Raw genomic sequence first — 25,843 nt, forward strand, 5'->3', positions numbered from 1 at the left:
CTTTACGAAACAGAGTTCCGCTTAGAGGCCATGAGAGCGATATCGGCACTAAGCTGAAAGTTTGTCTTGTCTGCTTGCTTTTGAATGCAATAAGTGATGATAATACTCATGCATATAAAATTATAACTGTGTCAAATGGGCGAATAGTGTTTGATGCAAATAGACAAAAGTTTGCTCAACATTGCTTATCTAAATTTATGGTTTCATTAGAGATTGTGTTGTTGTGGATTTTTCCTTTTCGTTTTGTCTTCAGTTTTATTCAAATTGATATGAAAAAAAGTATTTGTTGAAATGAAAACTAAATTTTAGTTCAGAATTAAGTTTTCTTTTTAATTTATAATTTTAGGGTAGTGTTTTATATAATTACTTTAAGCACGGAAAATTAGAACGATCAGAGGGAAGTTCGATAACAGAAGGAATAGGCCAAGGTCGATTAACAAATAATCTAAAAGATACGCCAATCGATGATGCTTTCCTGATAAAAGATACAGATGCAGTTGAAATGGTAAATATAAATATGACGTTTAAGGTGTCATTCTCTCACGGACACAGTTAATTGGAGATTTGAAGCGAGCTTGGTATTAAAGTTTGAATATTCATATCTGAAGCGACATTTATATGATGTCTATAATATTTTAAAGAAAGTTGGTGGAAAGCATTTAATTGTGCATGAATAACAAGAAAATATCAATTGAAAATAACGAAAATAACGAGTGTGAATCGCTTTTCTGGGTTTAACTTCACCAGGAACACACAAAACCCAAAAATGTTAAAGCAAAGAAAGTATAATACCTGAAAACGTGTGGAGTCATATGACCAAAAGGAACATAAAAAGAATAGCCAAATTCATTTAAGGTCACCTTTGCCCTCAAAAACTTCTTATTATGAATTAGAAGTTGATCAATCAAATTCCTTACGACAAGTAGATACGGAACCAATCAAAAGAGACGAGACAGATTAATGGACCGGCAAAAACTTATGCCTGAGGCAAGGACATTTTATGAACAAAAAAAGTCGACTTTATACCTTGACGTAAATCTATCAGTTGTTAAGGAAGGACTGTATACCTTGACGTAAATCTATCATTTGTTAGGGAAGGACTGATTTACACAAAGTTGTATGACAATCAGACTGATTTCAATTTCCCAATAATGAAAAAACTCATCAAATATACTAGGCTGATAATTTGGTACGCCTGACGCTCGTTTTGTCTGCATAATACTCATCAGTGGTGCTCGGGTCAATTTCTCTGTTCATATAATATACATACGATTCCTATCTATGATGTTTACATTGGACAGTTAAGTTATTATACAATAGGTTCAACAATTCTAAAAGAAAATCATGCATAATGATTCTCTAACGGTTTGAAGTATGCTTTGATTTAATCTGCAAAGAAAAGGTTAAAGGAACAAATTGTAACGAAAATTCAAAGATGCAGAAAATCGAAAAATACATCATCGAATATTAAGTGAAATGTCGTTTCAAATATTTCTATTATAATTTTTTTATCAATATAAACAACTATTTGACATGTAGATATATTTTAATGTAGGTATTTCGCCTGTTACATGAAGAAGGATTTTTTGTTGGTGCTTCATCTGGATTAAATGTAGTAGGGGCAGTTCAAGCAGCTAAGTTGATGGGGCCAGGCCATACAATAGTTACGTGCTTGTGTGATACAGGACAGGTAAGAAAACATTCTAAATACCAGCAGCTAAGTTAATGGAACCAGGCCATACAATAGTTACATCTTGTGTGATACAGGCCAGGTAAGAAAAAAGTAAGAAAATATCCTCAGTACAAGCTGCTAGGTTTTACAGGACCAGGCCTTACAATAGTTACGTGTTTGTGTGATACAAGAAAGTAAAGAAGACATTCTCAATACCAGCTGATACGTTGATGGGACCAGGCCATACAACAGTTACTTGCTTGTGTGATACAGGCCAGGTAAGAAAAAAGTAAGAAAATATTCTCAGTACAATCTGCTAGGTTTTACAGGACCAGGCAGTGTAATATTTACCTCCTTGTGTGATACGGGCCAGGTTACAAAATATTCTCAGTACAAGCTGATAGGTTTTACAGGACCAGTCCATACAAAAGTAACTTCCTTGTGTGATATAGGCCAGGTTAGAAAACATTCTCAGTACAAGCTGCTATGTTTAACAGGCCCAGGACTTACTTTTGCTAATTTCATCATTATTTTTATTATAACGGTAAAAAAGAGAAAAGGGAATACAAGATAGACAATTAATCTTATATTAAGGTAAAGGTTAGAGAAGGTATGGAAAGGGTGACACTGTCAGTTAAACAATGAAAAATAATGAATTTCATTTAGAGTGCTTGGCATTACTGAAATCCTATTCATAGTACCTAACTTGCATCACTCTTTTGCCGCAATTATTTTATACATTATTTAATATCTTATTAAGGATGATTTGTATGACACCTTAGAAATAACATTTGTAATGTTAATAAGAGAATAGGTATATATAAAATAGGGAAAAGGTAAGGGGCTACATGAAAGAAAAGTTGAAAGGGTTTAATTAACTTTGATATATATTCTATTTTAGAGATACTATGGAAAGTTATTCAGTAGGAAGGTCCTTCAAGAAAAAGGTTTGTAATTGTTGAAATTGTTATTATTAACTTTGTTTCGTAATTGTTTTAGTAAGAAATTTTAAATATAATTCATAGTTTCTTAGTATTCCTTATGTTCTTAAGAGATAATTGGAAATAAGACAGGTGTGGTTGTAATTGTCATTTAAACAGCTACCAAGAACAATGCTTTACTTAAATGAAACTTACTATCAATATTCATTGCTTAAAAAAAATACCAAACTCTTTCTTCTGCTTCCATTCCTCAAAAGAGTAATACTTTTTTTCACTAATTTACCGATGCAATTGTGATTTTGTTTATCACTGTGGAATATCTGTTCCACATATGACCACGGATATGTTTCAGGTGTCAAAGCTACAATTCCGTCCTCCATTCCTGGTTTATGACATCACTGAATGGACATATTACTTAATTTTAAAATTGCCACGCAATAGTCATGGTTATGCAGTTCCTTCTGCGCTAAAAACAACCGGTTTTTGAAAGGGGTTCGTGTTGGTCAATCCTTAGTTTTCTTTGTATTTTTGTTGTGTTTTGTGGACTTTTGTTTGTGTTTTTGTTTGTTTTTCTTCTTCTGGTCATTATTTTGTCTGTTCTTTTTCGACTGTAATTTTTCATTGCCTCCTTTATATCTTCTTACTTTTTTTGTTGCATCAGAGATAGTAGTTTACCTATGTTCAAATCCCTTTTGAATACACTAATCAAGTGAAAACAACTGAAGGAATCGCATCGAACTACTAAAGGAGCAAGACTGTAAGTGTTGACATGTTTAATGTCTCATGCCTATACCCACAATGTGAATCCAGACTCTGTCACGATGTAAATATAGGGGAAAAGATACAACCTGTATAGTTACAGAACAGACGACTATTCTGGTATCTAAGATCTAAGACCGCCAAACATGTCTCTCATAGGTTGAGACACGTGTACATCGTATCGATTAACGAATTCGAGATAGAGGCCGAAGACTTATGAAATGCAGATTCCATCTATTCTTCCTCATAACCCTCCTGGAGCAGTCTTTTGGGTCATGAGCACATCCCTGTTTAAAAAATTCCGTATAACGGAAAAATGTAGTCGCGTAAAGTATCAATTGTGATATGTAAAAAGTAAAATCACAAAAATATTGAATTCCAAGGAAAATTTAAAAAGGAAAGTCCCTAATCAAATGGCAAAATCAAAAGTTCAAACACATCAAACGAATGGATAACAACTGTCATATTCTTGACTTGGTACAGGCATTTTCTTATGTAGAAAATGGTGGATTAAACCTGGCTTTAAACCGTCACCGGCAGAGTTTATGTAACTACTAATAAATTTTAAGATGACGACGCAGAAACTAAAATCGTTACGTTTGTCATAGATATATATAGATATGATACATGATCTAAAAGTGAAATGAAAGAACTCCGGTGGTTGTCTTTGGTTCATGTCTGTCATATTTGTTTTTCGTAAATTGTTTTGTTATAAATTAGGCCGTTAGTTTTCTCCATTGAAATTTTTCATATTTTTCATGTCGGGGCCTTTTATAGCCGACCATACGGTATGGGTTTTTTCATTGTTGAAGGCCGTACGGTTGCCTATAATTCCTTACAACCACTTCATTTGAACTTTGGTGGATAGATGTCTCATTGGCAATCATACAACATCTCCTTATTTTTATACTGACAAGATGATTATTTCTTTATTATCTTTTAGAGGGTTTTGTAAGAGTTCTGACTCCTATGAATACAAAAACAATTCGACCAGTAAGGGTCCATATTGTGCCCATAGTATTACCGACGTTTTGTTGAAATACCCAATCCACGACGCTTGACAAATATGTTGTCTATTAAAAAGTCCTACATCTTAATGATAAGGTCTTCGGGGCATTTGTTATTGCAATCAGCGTGGTTACATTTTTTCATGACCTTAAACAAAAAATATAAATCTGCGATATCCACATTTGAAGAATAAGCACAGTTCAATATAAAGAGGTAGTTGATATTTCAATTGAACACGAAGAAGGAGTCAAGAATAGTTATGTATAATGTTTAAACATCAAATAATTTTATTGCAAAGTTTGTGTTTAAAATGTTTGGAGTAGGTATTAAAGAATCTTTAATATCCGCATGTAATTGATACCACTGGTTGATTATACCCCATCACAATATTTGTGAATGCCATCTTTTACTGTAAAAGAATGGTGGTAAGGATTTTTAAAAGATATTTAGTAGAACATCTAGACCAGACGTCTCTTATCGTTCTTAATAAGGATTTTTGTGCAATGACATTGATAAAGCCAAAAAACAACACAATAGATACTTGTATAACAGAGTATGATCAATATTTGTATATACATCTACTGTGTAACAAATCACAACATATGTATAAATGAAATAATGGTATTTGAACTCAGATTCCATGTCGCATTTGGTAATAAACATTGCTTATTGAACTCTGTCTAAAAAATATTGCGTGTGCTGAGTTTGTCCATAAACAAAATTATTGAAGCAAAAAAAGAAACACAAGTCCCAGATTACTCAACAGGACAAATATATATAACAATGGACAACACTAAAATTCCTTTAAAGTAAGGCTTTATCTGTAGAACCTAGAGGAGAGATTTACAGGTGCTTTAGAATGGTTAGCATACGTGCTAAATAATAAATGATACTAAATACCGGAGCAACAAGAGTTTAAGTATTATTCCAATGATGATATGTTCGTTAGGTTGTAAATTGTTTTAAAACAGTAAGAGATAAAGACATCCATGTACATACAGACAGATACAGCATAGGAGTGAAAAACAGTCAGCATCAAATGGCCGCAAAATGGCATTACATCATTTCCTACTATACAACTTCATTGGTCATTCGAATATTATCCAGTATGATAAATGTTTAGAAACCTCGGGTGAAACTAGTGTGGAGCATATAGAATTCATCAACGATACCAGGATAACTATCAGTAACCGACTTTATTCCCATTTTTTGTGGGATAAATTTTCAACAATATTTTTGGTTTTATGTGTACTTTTTTCTTGCTGTTATTGTTTGTTCGTCTTTTGTCCACCGATCTTTGTGTTTTCTCTTTTTTCACTTTGATTTATTTCCGTCATGGTATCTTCTTTATATTTAAATGACAGTAAATTTGATTTGATTTGGTAATTGCATATAAACGCATCATAAATACCAGGCTAAAAATTTGTACGACAGACGTGCGTTTCGTCTATAAAAGACTCATTAGTGACGCTCCAATTAAAAAAAGTTAAAAATAAAGTATGGAGTTGAGGAGCATTGAGGACTCAAATTTCGAAAGGTTTTGCCAGGTACAGCTAAGGGAATATATTACTGGGGTACAAAATCTTTAGTGTTTATAAAAAGTCAAAGTTTTGTAAACCGTTAATTTATAGTTATGATCATATCAATGATAATCCATGTCAACACAGAAGTGCTAACTATTGGGCTGGTAATATTTAACTTTAAAAAACGAGGAGAGAAACAAAGAGACATTGTCGCTCTTGTAGGTTGTGTAGAAAAGATGATTTAGGTAGTTTACCTAATAACCAATAACCGTTGTTTATGTGGTAATAGTACACCTGTTCTAGTATAATCGTTGTAATGACAACTTGCACTAGCATACCTCATCACCTGGGATAACAAATGCCAAAGGCTTGTGTATATGATATACTACTGTTCTAGAATATAGAAATGCTAATAGGGAAAAGGAAAAGTGAGGCATCACTATTACCTTAGAATATATTTTTTAATTACCAGTCTGTATTAAATATTAGATGAAAAGATTTAGATACAAGGCATTGGCTCTTCACATAAACATCTTACCATTAAGTATTAATTAATTGAAAATGGTCATGACATACATTTTACGGTCACCATCATGAATTGATTGACCGATACGATGTGTCTGTTGGTCAACTCATAAGCGACATGTTTTCGCAGTCTAATATCTTTAGATATGAAAAACGTTGATATATATGGAATTCTTTGAGTTAAGTCTGCCTCATATCTTGACTTACATCTAGAAATTGACAATGAGGGTCGGTTGAAAAGAAAACTTTACGACAAAAGAAATGATTTCAGCTTCCCAATTGTGAACTTTCCATTTCTATGTAGCAACATTCCAGCAGCGCTTGCATACGGAGTATATATCTCCCAATTGATACGATATTCCCGGGCTTGTATTTCCTATCATGATTTCCTTGATAGAGGATTACTGCTCACAATTAAGGAAGCTATTAAACCAAGAGTTCCAAATGGTGAAGTTGAAATCATCCCTTCGTAAATTTTACGGACGCCATCACGAGTTGGTTGACCGTAATGGAATAACCGTTTCACAGATGATATCGGATATGTTCCTTATGTCGTAACTACAATGCCCTTCCCTTTTCACGAATGTGACCTACCGAATTAGAGTATTTACCGGATTTGTAATAACATAAGCAACACGACGAGTGCCACATGTGGAGCATGATCTGCTTACCCTTCCGGAGCACCTAAGATCACCCCCAGTTTTTGTTTGGGTTCGTGTTGCTTAGTCTTTAGTTTTCTATGTTGTGTCATCTGTACTTTTATTTGTCTATTTGTCTTTTTATTTTTGGCCATGGCGTTGTCAGTTTGTTTTCGATCTATGAGTTTGACTGTCCCTCTGGTATCGTTCGTCCCTCTTTTGAGGTAATAGTACTAATGTGATAGAAAAAAACGTTGTCATATATGGAATTCTTTGAGGTAATAGTACACCTGTGATCGAAAAAACGTTGTAATGACAACATGCACTGACATACCTCACCACATAAGATAACCATTGCCAAAGATTTTTCCATATGATATATTACTACTCTAGAATGGGGATATGAAAACAAGAAAAAATAAAAAATGAAGCATCCCTTTTACCTTAGAATGATTTTTTTAGTTACTAGTATGTTGCAGATTTTATGTAAAAAGACTTAGATACAAAGCCTTGACTCTTCAAAAAATCTGACCACAAGGTTTTACTTAAAATAAAGTGAAATGTTTACTAAATATGAAATGGACTCACGACTATTTTTCTCTCAAGATTATTTTGTGGTAAGTGTCTGGGAACCTTTTGTCTTGTAATATGTTTAATTTCAAGTTAACTAAATCAATGAATTTCAGCATTAACTTAAGAACTTCATTTATATATCTGAAAGGGAAATTAAAGAAATCTGCTTTATTTCTTGTCTTTGAGACTGGTCTGTCAGATTTGAGACATAAGGCTGCTATTTTGGCTGCGGCGATTGCTTTAAAAATTTTTTACATTTGATATCTAGGAAGGGTTAAGAGCTTGATAATCTTTATCATTATTTGCCTTCGGGAACGAAGTTTCTGTCTGACATATCTCCGTTGTCCTTGGCCTGATTTTTAGGGTTCAATAACAGCATAAAACACTGTATAGCGTTTTCTTATCACTTTTTGTTTTCATTTATTTTGAGTCATAAATCAACTATTGTTGGTATATATAACCATTGCATTAAAGAAGCTGAAGACACCAAAGGGAATTTCAAAACTCATAAGTCGAAGACACCGCTATGGCAAACAACGAAAAACGACGAAAAGACAAAAAAAGTCCACAAAACACTACATAGAAAACGCAGGTATCGCAGGTGTTCTGTTAGGGTAGCAGAGTCTGCTCCACATATGGCACCCGTTATGTTGCTCGTGGTAAGTACAAATTCGATAATGCACAATCGAGAGAAAAAAGGGTGGGTTTGTCGTTACGACATTATGGGAAAGGGGGGGGGGGGTAATTATCGTTGGTCATATGTTACACAGACATTCCATAACGGCCAACCAACTCGTGATGGCGCCAGTAAACCTTTCAAAGGGATGGAATGCTGCTATATAAAATTAGGAAGCTGAAATCCTTCCTTTTGTCAATTTCTAGATGTAAGTCAATATAAATATAATTATGGGACAGACTAAAGTGTATATGTGGTATCCCTTATTTCAATTTCGAGTGGATAGATGCAACGTATATATGCTCGTGTGACGGTGTTTACATTAATTTCATCTTATTTTGTGGTTCAGTGGTCAAAGTTAAGTCCCATTATAAGGTTAGTTTCTCGATAATATGTCAATTATAGTTGGGGCATAGAATTATTGGGGAAAGGAGAACATCACCAACTTCTGTGGTCATCTCTTCTCTTTGATAAGCCTGCGTGGAAGTGTAGTGAAGAGAGTCGAAAAGTCATGACTGTCAATGGAATTTCAAGGGCCGTTAAAGCACATTATTTATCAAAATCATCCAAAGAATTTTTACACTCAAGAAATAATTGATTTAATTAATTTCATATGATTTATTACACAATTAAATCACAAGTTTTAAAATAGTTGTCAGGAAAATAGCCAAAAAGATGAGAAGATTAGTTACGGAAGCCGAAAGTAAACGAAATTTGTATTTTTTTGTGTAGTTATATATAGCAGGGAAGAGGGCAAATTTTTAAGTGTGGTATTCTCGTTCTGACACTCCTATGGCCATGATATAGAAGGATTTATACTTTCATTCTAAAGAACTTCCGTGTACTGTTTATAATTTACTATTTAGTTATTAAGAGCTTCCATGTAGTGCATGTTTATACTTTATAATTTCATTCTAAAGAACTTCCGTGTAGAAGGTCAGGGGCTCTTTTCACAAAAAAAGATTTATCGTAAGTTATACTGAAATGTTCATGACTCGTAAGTTTTTTTGTGAAATGAGTCGCTGTAGAAGGTCTGCCACTCTTTTCACAAAAACTCTTACGATTAAAATTGATCGTAAGTTATATTGAAATTTGTTTGACTTACGAGTAATTTTATTCTTCAGATTTTTTGTGAAAAGAGTCGCAGGTTCTCAGATATTTTAATTATATACCCACTATATTTGGTGTAGAGAATGTCATAAAAGATGCCAGACGAGCGAGACTCAGGTGTGCATGTCCATCTGACTGGATTTCGTTTGACCTTGACCTCATTTTCATGGTTGATTGGTCAATATTAAAGTTTTCATGATTATGTCAGTTTCTTAGAAATAATATATGTCAGTTATATCAGAACAGTTATTAGTACTGAAGAAAGGACGTCATTGACAGTCTGAATTATTTCCTTACATTTTTATTGTAAATTGGAATTTTAATACTCATCTTTGAATGTGCATTTAATTGTGTGTAATGCTATGACTAAATGTTATTGTGTATTCAATGATTTTCAATTATAAAGTGTATTGGTTTTTTGGGTTTTTTTTTGGGGGGGGGGGGGATACTTGCAGTAAGACCTTTCAGTACTAATGCAATTATAATCAGTACGTGGGCAAGGTGTTTCAATGTGTTAATTTTTGTTTAGATAATGTGTCATATAAGTTCAGCAATATGTGAGAACACAGCAGTGTCAATACTGATAATTATAGCGATGTTAAAGGACTATTCTTGCGCCCTACAGTTATATTAATTAATAACACAATATAGGTCTTAGCACATAATAACAACTATTCGGCCAATCAAATTGCTTGAATTTCCCTCTAATTTTATACTACATATACGTTTTTCTTGTACTTAGTAACAATGCATGAACGACCATAAAAGGATAAGATTTCATTGTGTTGTAATCAAGATTATTTAAGAATAACCCACGATATGGCAAGACGTTCTCGTCAAAACTATTTTAATTCATTTTTGTTTAATTTTACACACTAAGATTAAAAACTTAAAATTAAAACTACTATAAATAGCTATGAATATATGAGGGTCTAGATTGGGTTCACAGAGTAGAGAATAATGGGTCAATACTACATAAAATAGGTAACAAAACAAAGAGTAGAGAAAATAGGACCAAAATATGAAGAATAGAGAATAATGGGTAAAATAATATATAGACAGAGGCGGATTTAGGGGGAGGCACAGCATACAGAAATGAAGGACCCCCTTGCAGACCCTCAAGTATACTCATTCAGCATTATCTGCAACACAAATTCATACTTCAAAATGATTTATAGTCATAAACACTGTTATGGGAATTCAATACTATATATAATTGAAAAGGTTAAAAGGTATATGATATAAAAAGATTAGATAATTTTACACAAGGGAAAGAAAATTAAATTTCCCGATCAATATGTTATACAAGTATTCCTTGAATAGTATGTCAGAAGTTGAAGCTTCTCTGGTTAATCAAAGGAGAGAGCTTATGGTATACATATTCAAATAATTATAGTTCTAGATTTTTATGTGGGTTATATTACTGAGAAGACTGTTTGAATTAAATCCTGCATTAATGGGAAACCATTCTATACTGAACAATATCAGAACACACATTGGATATTCTGTAGGAATATTACCTGTCTCATTCGCACAAAATTTTCTGTTTTAAAGAGGTTCAGTTCGGATAAGTTGCTTTGTAGAAGGGATTTGATTGAAGTTGCATATTTTATGCCCCGCCTACGATAGAAGGTGACATTATGTTATCCGGTCTGCGCGTCCGTGAATCTATCCGTCGAGTATCGAGTTGGCATTTTGGTTAAAGGCAGCTACCATGAAGTTGAGTTCACATCAAATTTTAACTTGTACATGCGTTCACAATGATGTGTACTTTTAAGATATATGCCAAATTAAGGTTTTGACCCAAATTTTGTGGTCCAACGAACATGAAAATGTCCAAGTGCAAGCGGGGCATGATGACCTTTGGGTGCGTTTTTTGTTAACTTATAAATCTAGCTGTTTTAAAATTCAAGTAAGAAGTTTATTAAATAAGATCATTTTCCTAGGCCAAAACAAGGACTTGTATTTTTTTCGGAATGAAATGTGCTCCTCGATCCGCAAGTACTACTTGTTTCAGGCGACACATTTCTCAAATGGAAGGCTGACGTCTGAATATTTATCGAAATTAATCAAATCGTGTACATGGTATATTTCTCATAGTATTATGTAGTTTTATACAACACGCCTATATATTCAATGGTGAATTTTGGAAGCTTCTATGGGCCATTCGATATTCTCGGAAATCAGATTCTCGGAACGTCTCGAAAAGTTTCGATCATTTATACAGGTAGTTGTTTATGTCTTTGATACGGTTCCTCTCTATGGATAGGCTACCATGATACATTGTATACTTCAACAATCGAAGTTCATCTGTAGATCGGAATAATATAAAAAAATAAAGACTAGATTGCAGTTAAAAATCATTTAGATATATACACCTATTTGCCTTTTGGCAGAACATATGCGTTTTTAATAATGCGAAATAATCATCTTTAACAGCCGATTGCATTGAGTGTGTAGGTAAAGGTAATATCTTTGGTTATCTTGCTTGCCAGCTGAACCGTGAAGTCATTATTAGGTAAGGTATACCACCCTCCTTTCAAAGTAGCCTAGTCCTTAAGACAGATATATTGGTTATCTGTCGGACTAGTCTACTCTTAAAGGAGGGTAGTTTACCTAACCTAGCTAATAATGAATTCACGGTTCAGCTAGCAAGCAAGCTAACCAAAGATATTACCTTCACCTACACACTCAATGCAATCGGCTGTAAAGGCATGAAACTCGTTGACGATTCAGTTCGGATACAACCCAATCCAAAAACAGAATACTTACACCCCAGTTCTATTGTTATACTTCATAATTTCTATTTCTGAAACAAGTGTAAATTGAATAGATCTATTGTAACGAAGAACAATGGATTTTGATCACAGGGTGTGACGAGCGGGGTTTCTGGAAACCCCTGTTTCTACATCCCGAAAACACAGTCCATTGTTATTCATAACAATAGAAATTGATTATTTTTTTTTAAAAGCATGAACAAAGAAATTACTAACAGTGTTTACTACAAGTTGTTTCAAGATATAAAAAAAAAATCACAATTTAGGAAATTCAATTTAAATTTCCTAAAATGAGTTTTTTTTAAATTGTTTCGCTATTTGAAATTCAAATAGCGAAAAAAGTATTAAGCATCTATTTTGAATATAAAAAAAAATCCTTTAAATACTCCTTTGCTTGAAGGTTAAAATGATAAAAGGGGGGATTCCATTCATGTTAATTTAATTGAACCCATTTAAATGCATTGATCGTCACAAATTGGGGGGAGGGGGGAATCCAACCCCCGGACCCCTAGATCCGCCACTGATCGCGGTCATATGTCTCTATTCTTAAACATTGATCTTTAAAAAAACTGAGCTTCTAACTCCCGGACCTCCACCCCTGGATTGCCCCACAAAAAAGGGAGTTCCTAAATATTCAATCTGTATTTTTGTATGTTGAGCGTGTCCGGTCCTCGGATTTCTAATCCAGACACATCTAGCCTCAGTATGTCCGAATATGAATGTTTGTTTATACTTGATAATAGAGAGGGGGTTTATAAAACCGTAACATAAAAAATACATTTATGATAACCTTCATTAAACTGATACAGGTAAGTACTTTTGATTATTATATTGCCTTTATCTTTAGTCTCTTCTACCAAATCCAACGCTTAACTCAAAATGTCGTCCGTCTTATACCCGTCCATATTGACAACTGCATACAAGGAGCATGATGTATTTTTTTTTTTGTAATGAAAATGCATGAAACGGTCAACCTTGACCTGCTGATCCATATTAGCACAAGGATTTAACGGGAATATGCAAAACAGCATCTTTGACATTTGTAAAATCTACTCACTTGTCAAAGTTTGAACGAAGATAGCCAAAGTAAGGTTACTAGTGGGGTTTCATGTTAAAAAAATTCTTATAAATCATAGTTTGATATTGTAAATAAATAAGCTATCCAATCTTTTCATTTAGTAATCAAGGTTAAGAAATGTAAGGTTTAGCATGGGGTGAAAGTTAGTTATACCCCTCGGGATACGACGTGTCTGGATAAGAAACCCCTCCCGCCTCCGGCCGTCGGGGTTTCATATCAAGACACACCTATCCCTCGGTGTATATCTATTACATGCATACAATTCCATTTTTGTGTGTTTTATTATGATTAAACTTTTTAACGTCTTCCATAGAACCCATTCAAAGACTCATGAAAACTCCCTCAATGCTTGGGGATTCCATGGTTGTGACGGATGTATCAAATACGCAAACCTTGTTTGAAAAGAGCGGCTCTCCTTTCATAAAACGGACACATCCAGCATAGGCTCATTCGGGTTCGATTCTATGGTCGTGAATACTTTTTTCCGCCCTACCCTTTCATAAAACGGACACATCCAGCATAGGCTCATTCGGGTTCGATTCTATGGTCGTGAATACTTTTTTCCGCCCTACCCAAAACTATAATATTTTCTTATGGCAGTTTAATTTTGTTTCCATTTTTGTGTCTAATCGAATCTCCGTATCGTTTGGTTTTATGAAAAGGTGTCACTACAGAATGTTCACCCATTGTTCTAGTTAATTGACGGATGTTACGATTGTATATTAAATGATCCATAGGATTTACAATTGTATCAGTCGTCATATCTTGACATAGGACAATAACACCATCTGAATAAATATGTATAATATTACGATTAACCTTGATAAAGGTCGCTTCAGTTGATAGGCTTGATGCTTGAATATTTCTTCGGAAGAAATTTTTGTACATATTTTAGCGGTGTTTGGTTTTTTTTAACTATCTTTTGGCGTCCGTCGTCGTCGAAAACTTTTTCAAAAATATTCTTGTCTGGAACCATTTTACCAATTTCAACCAAGCATGTGCTGAATGATCCTGAGGATATCTAAAATTATGTTTGTATGGCCCCGCAACAAAGTTGTCGGGCATAAAGTTTTATCCGTCATTCCGTCATTCCCCAACAAACAGTTATATACTGACTTATTTTCCATTTTTGCCTATTATCTTGAAAACTATAACATATAGAGCGAAACTTTAAAACGCACAAATGATCAGCAAGACAAGTTCTACAAATAAGTATAATGGTCGAAATCGTCAGTCGAGTCCTTATAAGAGTTATTGCCCTTTTAATGACGATTTTTACCTTTTCTTTTTGCGTTTTGCCTTGTATGATAAGAATTATAATAGATAAATAGACACTTTAAATCACAAAAATGATCAGCATGGCAAGATCTACTAACAAGTAAAATTTTGCCGATATAGTTAGTAGACTGTCACTCTTTATAGGAGAGATTGCCCTTAAATGAGGATTTTTGTCCTCTTTTGTGTTTTGAGCAAAAACCAAAGAAGATAAAGAGGAACTCAACAGACTAAATGATCAGCAATACAATATCAACAAAACAGAGATTTTTGTCATGAATTCTATACTTGTCTTCAATGTTGGAGAGTGTCCTTTGTGGAATCACATAGACCAAGGGGAGCGACACAGGCTCTTAAGAGCCTCTAGTTTCTAAACGCCTGCACATATTGAGCTGATTTTTAGTATGTGAGTCTACTATGATCAGTTATAGATCGAGTTTACGTTTGGTTCTGCTGATTTTGGCTGAAATTACGGACTTTGGACTTTGAAATTTTCGTGTAATTAACAGTTATATAGACTTTCATTCTCAAATTTCACTCCTAAAAATGGCATCAAGCTTTTTTTTGCGAGTGGGGCCATTCGTGTCGTTCCGACACCCCTAGTTTAGTTTTTTGTTTCTGCCAATCAACCAATATGGCCGTCATGGCTAAAAATAAACATGTGGGTAAACTGTAGTTGTGGAATAAGTACAAATAGTTCAATATAAACCAAATTGACAATTTACTTTAAAGGAATTATTGCCCTTAAATGGCGATTTTATTTATTTACTCATTTATTTTTATTTTTACAATTACTAGTATCCTGAACACTATTATAGATAGAGAGAAACTATGGAAAACAAATATGATCTTCAATATGAGATCTACATCTATATATATCAAATAAAGGAAATATCAAAATTTTATTTTAACTCTAATTGTCACATGCCTTAAGGAAATATCAAAATTTAATTCCACACTCTATCACATGTTCACGTGCCTTTCCTAGAAGTTTCTTTTGGATATTGGATGTTCTTTTTGGAGGGGAAACATTTTTACAAAAAAATCTTAAGAGTCTCAGAGAAAATACTCGTAAGCAATGAAAATTTTAATATAACTGACGATTTTTTTATCGTAAGATTTTTTTTGTGAAAAGAACCCTGATCGCATGTTCTTGGATTGTTGTATCATTGACTCGCATCTACTTTTATCTGTGACATAAAACTTTAAAATTTAAAACTAAGTATTTAACGTTTGTACTACTTTTATTACAACATGAAGAACTCTGCTACACAGACAGTGCATGACATCGAAGATGAACTCATGTGCTCCGAAAGGGTAAACTGTTCATATGAACACTAGTTACAGAAATGTTTCAAACAATTGAGAGGTTAATAGTTACGGGGAATCAAACTTGAAGTTGCCCCTGATTTAACCCTTTAATTTTTGTTTGTGCGTTATGCAAATGAAAGTCAAATATTCAATCTGTTATACAATGGAGATAGTATAAAAATGAGATGAAGTGGTATGATTGCCATTGAGACAACTTTCAAGGTCGCCGTGCGGCTTTCAACGACGAGCAAAACACATACCGCATATCAAGCTATAAAAGCCCCAACATGACAAATGTAAAACAATTCAAACGAGAAAGCTTATTTATGTACAAAACCATAACGAAAAACCTAATAATACAGCAACAAATAACAACTGCTGAATAACAGGTTCCGGTCATGTGACAAGCACATACAATGTCGGTTTGTAAGAACTTTTGAAAATATAGAACAGTGCCTATTATGAAAATTATGAGTTAGTCCAAGTCTCCAAGTGTGATGTGCAATCTAGTGCACCACCGGAGTAACTAGGTCTTGGATTGCTTGTGGATCTTTTGATACCCTTGATCTGACCGTATCAACGTATTTATGACAGTCCATTTGGAACATTGATTTATTTTTCTCTTTATGCCTTTCGTGACTAATTACTATTATATGTAAAATCCACTTATTGTTTTTAGTAATGAATATTATTATCTACTCAAATTCTCGATTCCGTCTGTAAACAAATGTAAAAAAAAAATAGAATAATGTTTACTTGTTATAAATGTCATTTGTCATTTTATGAAATAAACAAATTAGACTTTAGTTTGTTTATTTCGGTAAATAATTCATAAATGTTAATGTAAAAGAAAAAATAGATAATATTCGTGTCGTCTCACATGATATATTTCACACTTTTTTTGTCTTTAAGCAATTTATATAGCCTAATAAATGTGGTATTATTGAAGTTAAAATGGAAACAATGAGGTGTTAAAATGTTTGTTACGGGCTGTTACTCTCTATTTTTGTATCCAAAAGTTGTCTCCCTTTGCAGGCATTTTCACGAGTTGGCTCTCTTGGGTTGCTACGAGTATCTTGTTTTAAATACTAAATTGATTTTGTTTATATGCATGTAATACTTTATCATGCATAATTTCTAGCCCAGTATAACAGTCAAACAACTCAAAATAGATGAAATTAAAAATGCGGATGAAGTTGTGTAGAAAATACTCGCAGAAAAGTGAATTTACTCTTACTGAATTGTAATTGGGAAAAGGAAAAAGGGGAATTGAACGGCAATGCTTCACAATTCATTGTGTTTCAAATATCTATATCGTTTTGCGTTCGAACCCCACACGTGGCAGGTGCGTTCGACTCCAATCTAGATTGACAAGGATTGTCAATTTTCCAGCCGAAGGTCGGTGGTTCTCTCTGGGCACGCTGCTTCCTCCAACAGTAATTATAAAACTGACCGCTACGAAATAGCCAATAGTGCTGAAAGTTGCGTTAAACACCAACAATCAATCAGTTAATATATACCGTTGTATCTACATGTTTGTCAGCTGATATTGTAAAATGTGTTTTCTTTTGACAGGTTTGCTGGAGGCAGTGCCATTACCGTATAGAAGTTCATTACATGGATGACATATTTATACTACCTCGACATTGCAATACAGTTACAAGTGTATCTTCTTATCACATCTTTAGATTTATATTCTTTGTTTCAAAGTGTTATTGTTTATTGAAGACCTTGGAGCTTGTTAGTGTATTTCTGAAAGATATTTGTTATTTCTTTTTCTTTTTTTTTTTAGGGGGGGGGGGGGTATGAACAATATGACTTAGTTTATCTTACAGAGTTACTTTTTTCAATGACATAGGTTTGCTGGAGGCAGTGCCATTACCGTATAGAATTTCATTACATGGATAACATATTTATACTACCTCGACATTGCAATACAGTTACAAGTTTATCTTCTTATCACATCTTTAGATTTATATTCTTTGTTTCAAAGTGTTATTGTTTATTGAAGACCTTGGAGCTTGTTAGTGTATTTCTGAAAGATATTTGTTATTTCTTTTTCTTTTTTTAGGGGGGGGGGGGGGGGGTATGAACAGTATGACTTAGTTTATCTTAGAGAGTTAATTTTTTCAATGACATTTGATTAAAAAATTACTAAGAATATAATATTAGGTAACATTTCAACGATCTAATTTGATTCAACATGGTATTTCCGTAATGTGAAAGTTTAAATCTAACTTAGATTGGTTAAAACCGTAAAACCGACATGGGATAGGTGTTTCTTTGACACAAAATTTTAAGATATATAAATGAGAATAGCCATAGGCGGTATTGAAGAAGTTCAGATGTACTCTTAAAATATCACTAGTAATGACAAGATAACGATATAAGTTTCATATGCGGGAGTTTGCAATAATCGAGCAACTCAATGGTTGTATTTTACAGAATATTATAAATGCATAGTATATCTATCATTCTTTATTTGTTAGATAAGTTAATTATTTTATACACTTATGTATATCTCTTTCATAGTAATATATATATATATATATATATATATATATTATATGTATATTAGAAATAATAAAAAAACTACAGCATTATACGATTGTGTTTGTTCTACTTAATCATTTCTTTATTTCAGGAGTAAACTCGTATACTCTTTTCCTACCCTTTCAGAGCACCTGATATTCATTCTGTTGTTATTAGTAGGTCACATTGCCCTTGTTTTAGTTTATTCTCTTGTGTAAATCTGTTCTCCTTTATCTTTAAGACTGTCTAGTTGAATTTGGTTACTGGTATGAGTATACTTTTTCAGTATCTGTTCTTCAGGCTTGATTGAGTTGGTACCTTCATCGCTTTTTTCTTTGTTTTATTATTTGGTTGTGGTTTCTCTATCTTGTTTTGAGGACAGTAGTGTGTCTGCTTGTCAACTTCTGACTCTTCCGAAATCCCTGAATTATCGTCCGTTCTTAATCGTAATTTTTTCTTTGTATTGTATTTGTGGGTTTGTGATTGTCTGTTCCAATTTTTTTTGTCTATAATGTTGTCTGTCTTACTTCGACTGATGGTTTTTTATTTGACCTTTCGTATGGTTTTTGATTTGACCTTTGATTTCGTCTCTTCCTTGGTCCATTCTGTATTCGTCATCAACCATTTATTGCTGATTTAATATAGTTGGTTCTGTATTTTTATCCACTTTTCTCCGTTTCCCTTTTCAATTGATATCCGACTCCTATCTCTTCAATGAGACCCGCCTTCAATCGTTTCGTTTGACATCCGGCGTTTCGCAACTGTTAATTTGAAATCTGTATCCTTCTGTTAATAAGAGGTCCACTCCCATCTGTTATTATGAGATTCGGCTTCCATCTGTTACGTTGAGGTACATCTCTCATCTGTAAATTTGTGACCTGTTTATTTAAAACATGCCCTGTGTTATATTAGTTTTTTCGTGCTCTCTATGCACTCACCTTACTAATTGTTAAGTCTATCAACCGTAGAATCATCTACTGATAGCACTGGACTGATAATTGGAGTTTGTTTTGTTTTTTGTTTTTTTATTGATAAGAACAATTCCTTGGGGTTTGATAAATTAAGGATAGTCGATCCTTTTAATGTGTATATACGTTATACTTTACAGTAATCTCTTGAATTTATCTCAAATTGTAAATAAGTTAGTTTCTGCAATTTACTTTATCTGTTATTTGCAAAACCTACAGAATATTCCATGTAGAATTGATTAATATTGTATTGATTTCGAATAACTTCATACATTGTAAAAGTGGTTGTTTATGTAATAAAAAGGTAGTTTTCAAAATATATCGGGATAGAATTGAAATTTACAAATATAGCCGAAACTTGTGCGAAGCGGTTTTCTTACTTTACCTTATTTATTGATTATAGGGATATTCCAGAAACGCATGACGTTCGTACTACAATTATTAGAAACGCTTTTATTATACCTGCGTCAGGAAGTGTCAGAGCCAAAACTTTAAAATTACATGAACAAAAGGGGTAAACAAATACCAAAACCTTAGGTCAACCTTGGTGTACGTTTATTGAGCAAAAGTTACAAAATGTATCAGCTAAGATTTTTTTTTTTTTTTTTTTTAATTTATTTTTATGTTTACAATTATTAACATATTTACATGTGTAATTAATAAATCACCTGTCACATACACCCTATATTGTCCAGGGAAGCAATTTAGGGGTCCCCGCATTATTACAGAGTCATTTGTCAGGGAAAAGGCAAATGAGAAAAAAATTATCAAATTCTATCCTTATATTTATACATCTCATTTGGACAACGTATTCATTTTATCTGTACATAAAATGTACCTGTGTATCAAACAATTTCGATTTTAATAGCTAAGAATTTAACAAAATCTTGCTAATACCTCAGTGCCAGTTCCGAAATACTGGATTGATGATAATAGTATAACTATAGGTTAATTTTACTTTTAAATTATACAGTTTATGTCTTCCTTAAACGACCTTTGCTGTATAATTCATTATCATTAGATATGTCAACTGAATGAGTATAAGAAGTATGAACGTTTTAAGTAAGTAATTTATGATTATAATTATATTAATTATCTTTAAAAAAGAACAAAGACTTAATAAAATTTAATTTAATGGGTAAAATTTTAAGTAATTGCCCTTGTTTTTAAGATGAGAGTGACAACCGCATTCAAGAATATATCATATTTTTTTGACAGTGAACATCAATTATATTTTACATGTATACTTTTTTTACTTAGCTTTTGCTCTATGGTTAAAATTGCAGTTACATTTATCATATGACTAAAGACCAACAGAGATATACTGTATGACTAAAGACCAACAGAGATATACTGTATTATTAAAGACTAAAGACTAGCCTGGGATCCTGGCTCACTGCACGACAGTAGTCGACGAAGTATTAGATTGAGTCAGGACTAAAGACCAACAGATATACTGTATTATATGACTAAAGACCAACAGAGATATACTGTATGACTAAAGACCAACAGAGATATACTGTATGACTAAAGACCAACAGAGATATACTGTATCATATGACTAAAGACCAACAGAGATATACTGTATGACTAAAGACCAACAGAGATATACTGTATCATATGACTAAAGACCAACAGAGATATACTTTATGACTAAAGACCAACAGAGATATACTGTATGACTAAAGACCAACAGAAATATACTGTATCATATGACTAAAGACCAAGAGAGATATACTGTATCATATGACTAAAGACCAACAGAGATATACTGTATCATATGACTAAAGACCAACAGAGATATACTGTATGACTAATGACCAACACAGATATACTGTATCATATGCTAACCATTCTTCTCAATGCAACATTTGGCAAGGGTATAGTGTCTATGGTATTGTATAAAAGTACTAAGATGTGGTATAATTGCAAAAGAGAAAAATATCCATGCACCAAAAAGACCAACGGAAAAGGATGTAATCAACTGCAGGTCATTGTACAACCTTCAACAAAGAACAATACCTATACCGTATAGATATCTATTGTCGCAATTGATTAAGAGATGTTCCAACTGAAATATATGTCTGTAATTGATTAAGAGATGTTCCAACTGAAATGTATTGTCTGTAATTGATAAAGAGATGTTCCAACAAAAATGTATTTTCTGTAATTGATTAAGAGATGTTCCAACTGAAATATATTGTCTGTAATTGATTAAGAGATGTTCCACGTGAAATGTATTGTCTGTAATTGATTAAGAGATGTTCCACGTGAAATGTATTGTCTGTAATTGATTTAGAGATGTTCCACGTGAAATGTATTGTCTGTAATTGATTAAGAGATGTTCCACGTGAAATGTATTGTCTGTAATTGATTGAGGGATGTTCCACGTGAAATGTATTGTCTGTAATTGATTTAGAGATGTTCCTCGTGAAATGTATTGTCTGTAATTGATTGAGAGATGTTCCACGTGAAATGTATTGTCTGTAACTGATTAAGAGATGTTCCACTTGAAATCTATTGTATTTGATTGATTGAGGAATGTTTCACGTGAAATGTATCGTCTGTTAAAACATTAACTGTACCAGTTTTTCTGCACTACTTCGCATTTCGACAATTACTATCCATTTAGTGATGCTCGAGGTCATTTTTTTTTTAAATCCAATTTTTAATATAAACGTTGAAGAACTGATAAAACCAAAAGGTACCAAAAGTATAGCCAAACCCGACCAAGGAATCAGAGCTAATTTTGAAAAAGAATAACTTGGCCTGGTCAGATCTGAAAATAAATTACTTTGCACAACACAGGATGAAAATTAATATTCTGTAACACTAAATGCAGGAAACAAATGTGTTCAAAAGTGTAAATAAGCATGCAGGAACAACACGGATGCAGAAGTTTTGAAGGCATCAATAAATCTATGTGTAGGACTCAGAACCGCGATGGTCTGACGCTGAAGCGCGTGTTTGATCACACTAAAGTGCGATTGTGGGTGGCATTGTGACGCTATCTTGTTGATATATAGCTACGCCGAAGTGCGATGGTGGTAACGCCGAAGAGCGATGGTGGTATTGCTGATGTGCAATGGACTATATAAACTATACGTTCAATGCTTTGCATATCGATGTAGAAGGCATTCTCTAAATACATACGGGTGCGCAGACAAACTCTCCATGTTATAATATTATGTAAACTAGGAGCACATGAGAGGAACTAAGTAAAGATAAAATGTTAACGCAGAATTATGTTCACATGCTTAAAATCAGAGAGGACGAAGTATGCAAATGTAACTAAGGACACACAAAGACAATAACGAATGCAAATCTATATACCAACTATTAAAAAAATCTACTTCTTATAGACCTAATAATTGAACAGTTGTAGGTATAAAACTAGCCATCACGAGTAATAAAGACTATCGCACATCAGCGAACGGACCATCGCATTTCAGCACAGACCATCGCACTTCAGCGTGACCATCGTGCTTCAGAGTCCCCATCGCACCTCCGAATTCTACATATATATGCATAAAAAAAGCCGTTTATGGTCTGATCTGCCATAGGGAGTTGCATGCATTCTTGATTTTATTCAAATTAGGAAAATAATAATTCATTTTCAATCAGAACACATATTTTTAATAACAACCTAATTGTCAATTATTACCATAACCAGTTTTACCACAAGTATGTTTACACAGACATTTATGATGATCGAGTGCAGACATAATGATGTACTTAGTTTAAAAGGCTTTAAAAGTGTTTGAAAATTAAAGATTTTTAAAACCACATTATCCCGAAAACTATTTACATCATGGCTTTCCGTTTTCTTAATTTATGATGTCCGGTTTAGTTGATAATATATTAATCATCACTTTATTAATTTTTTGTAAACTAAGTTTTATACAATAATTTATAAACTAATAAAACCATTCGCAGCGGTTTTCAAATGCAAATCAGATCATTCTATATATGCACCTGTTTTGTCGTTGCATGACTTTTCAAAGTAGTTTTTTTTAGCACTTTACCATTAAAAAGTTGGAGTAGAAACGTACGTTTCGTGTGTTTTTCACTGTAAATTATGAATTCTGTTCTATTCTATGATAATGTTCTTGAAAGTAAACAAAGTTAATTTTGTTGATACAAAAGGGGATATTAAGATGCCAACGGACAATCAAAAATCATTTTTAGAAAAATACCATGACCTCAAGAAAAACGACGAAAACACTAAATACTACACAGAAAAGACCGAGAAACACGAACCTCACCAAAACCATGTTTTTGAATGGCTAATGGTCATTGGATGGAATTTTAAAACAGGACGTAGGAATACCAATGCGTGTATATAGTTTTTATTTCAAATTTATTCAACTGAACATAACATAGACACGTATTAACTGCTAGCTTTCTCGTCATGTCGTTAAACATTCCCTGCTAAGAATACCAAATATCATAAAATTATGAAGAGAAAAAAATGATATATATATAATAAGCAAGTCTAAAAGGGTACAACATCACCAAAAAAATAGTAAAATCATGAACAAATATCAAATATTTCGGATAACTAATATCCTTCATCAGTAAGACGTCAAATGATTGTTATCTTGGCATGTTGTAGTCGAACTGAAATAATAATCTTGAAAGTCATACAAATTATCACGAATCAATACACTGGTAAATTTTTCGAACTATTTAATATTTGTTCATGATTTTACTATTTTTTTTGTTGATGTTGTACCCTTGAAGACTTGCTTATTATATGTTATATTTTGTAGTGTACTGTTTCATATTTATATGATCCATCGCCTCGTAAGATTTATCGTTGGCTATTATTCAGACATTATATATATATATATTAAAATATACTTTTTCACTCATTTGGTCTTATGGAAAATGTTGTTTGTGCTGTATTTAGACCCCTCTACCAAGAAATTTGTTTTGCATGCACACTTATAAAAATTGCGGTTTTTATCCAACGCAATCATAGGTTTGAACGTTGTTTTCAATTTAGACTGGTTTAATTTTTTTCGTTTGGGCTTGTATTATATTTGCCTTCGGGTTTATATGATCCGTTCATCCTATTTTAACTCTTTCAAAATTCAAGAGTCTATCCTAAATTGAGGTAAATTATATGGCCTTCCAAATACCGTTTCGATTCCTAACATCACTGAAGAGACATTAATTGTCGAAATCCGGATATGGTGTACAAATTTTTGCACCTCATGTTTGCGGTATACTATCTTTTCCGCAAGTTTATTGTTTTCTGTTTGGTAGTAAATTAATAATAAGATCTATTTTGTTACATCTTGTGATCCGTTTATTTGGCAATCGCCAATGTCAGTCAGCAGGGTTTAAGAACATCAGTTGTTCGACCTGCTATTCAAATGTGTTTTGTTAAAATATACTTTTTCACTCATTTGGTCTTTTGGAAAATGTTGTTTGTTCTGTATTTAGACCCCTCTACCAAGAAATTTGTTTTCCATGCGTGCACGTATAAAAATTAGGTTTGAACGTTGTTTTCAATTTAGACTGTTATATATATATATATATAAGGAGATGTGGTATGCTTGCCAATGAGACAACTATCCACCAGAGTCTAAATGGCGTGGACGTAAACAATTATATGGCACTGTACGGTCTACAACAATGAGCAAAACCCATACCGTATAGTAAGCTATAAAAAGCCCCGTAGAGCTGCTATAAAATGTCACTTATTAATGGGTATAGGTGATTTCTAAATCTGGTTAAGATGAGTTACATTTTATGATAATTTGCTCAGCACAGGGATATAATTATTCAAAGAGGTAAACAATATATATCATAGTCTTTCAGACCTCTCAAATGAGACATAATCTATATGGTTATTCACTAATGAAAATCTGTCTGAATTGACATATTTAGGTAATTATATGAATAAATTTCTAGATGTCAGACGCAATGTTAATTAGTATATAGCTGCAAATTTATTCTAATTCGTTTTTTTGTTTTGTTTTGTTCAGTGGATCTTTTCACAAAACATCTTGCGATGAAAATTCATCGTAGTGAAATGTTCATGACTTGTTGGTATTATTTCTCGTAAGAATTTTTTTATTAAAACATTCGCTGGTCCTGTCTTGAATACAACTTATGTGATTCATATGAAATACAAAGATAGAGCTTGTATTCCCGTGGTTGATGTCCTTTGCTGTTTATCATAATAGAAAACAAAGGATGTGGGGTATCGATCCATGAAATAAAATCAGTACATGTACAGCAAAAATTACAAAAAAGCAAAGGAACAGCGCTTTTATTGCTGTTCTTTATTCCAAACTCACAGTGAGGCCTTTAACACGGAGCAAAAAACTCTCACCTCACTTAAAGTTTAATACGGCCCCCAGCACCGATCTTCTTTGCATATAACGAATAGACTTTGTAAGATGTAACATCACCAAATCGGGCCCGGTCAAAAAGAACATATTGTAAAGAAGTACATATTTAAAT

The 25,843-nt window shown here is 33.1% G+C and overlaps 1 protein-coding gene across 2 annotated transcripts in view; it reads left to right on the forward strand.

The window, feature by feature from the left end:
• LOC127739222 (uncharacterized) overlaps window positions 1-18,471 on the forward strand; it is a 72,915-nt gene extending 54,444 nt beyond the window's left edge. The window contains exons 10-13 of one of the 2 annotated variants that reach the window (XM_052250834.1): window positions 347-505; window positions 1,556-1,690; window positions 2,574-2,619; window positions 17,442-18,471. In XM_052250834.1, the coding sequence (XP_052106794.1) occupies window positions 347-505; window positions 1,556-1,690; window positions 2,574-2,619; window positions 17,442-17,491 (390 nt within the window). In that variant the 3' untranslated portion in view covers window positions 17,492-18,471. The remainder of the gene's footprint in view (window positions 1-346; window positions 506-1,555; window positions 1,691-2,573; window positions 2,620-17,441) is intronic. The other variant, XM_052250835.1, reaches the window with a different exon arrangement.
• Window positions 18,472-25,843: the final 7,372 nt, after the last annotated feature.

This window comes from Mytilus californianus, unplaced genomic scaffold, assembly GCF_021869535.1.
Source record: "Mytilus californianus isolate M0D057914Y unplaced genomic scaffold, xbMytCali1.0.p SCAF_4, whole genome shotgun sequence".
Classification (NCBI taxonomy): Eukaryota; Metazoa; Mollusca; class Bivalvia; order Mytilida; family Mytilidae; genus Mytilus; species Mytilus californianus.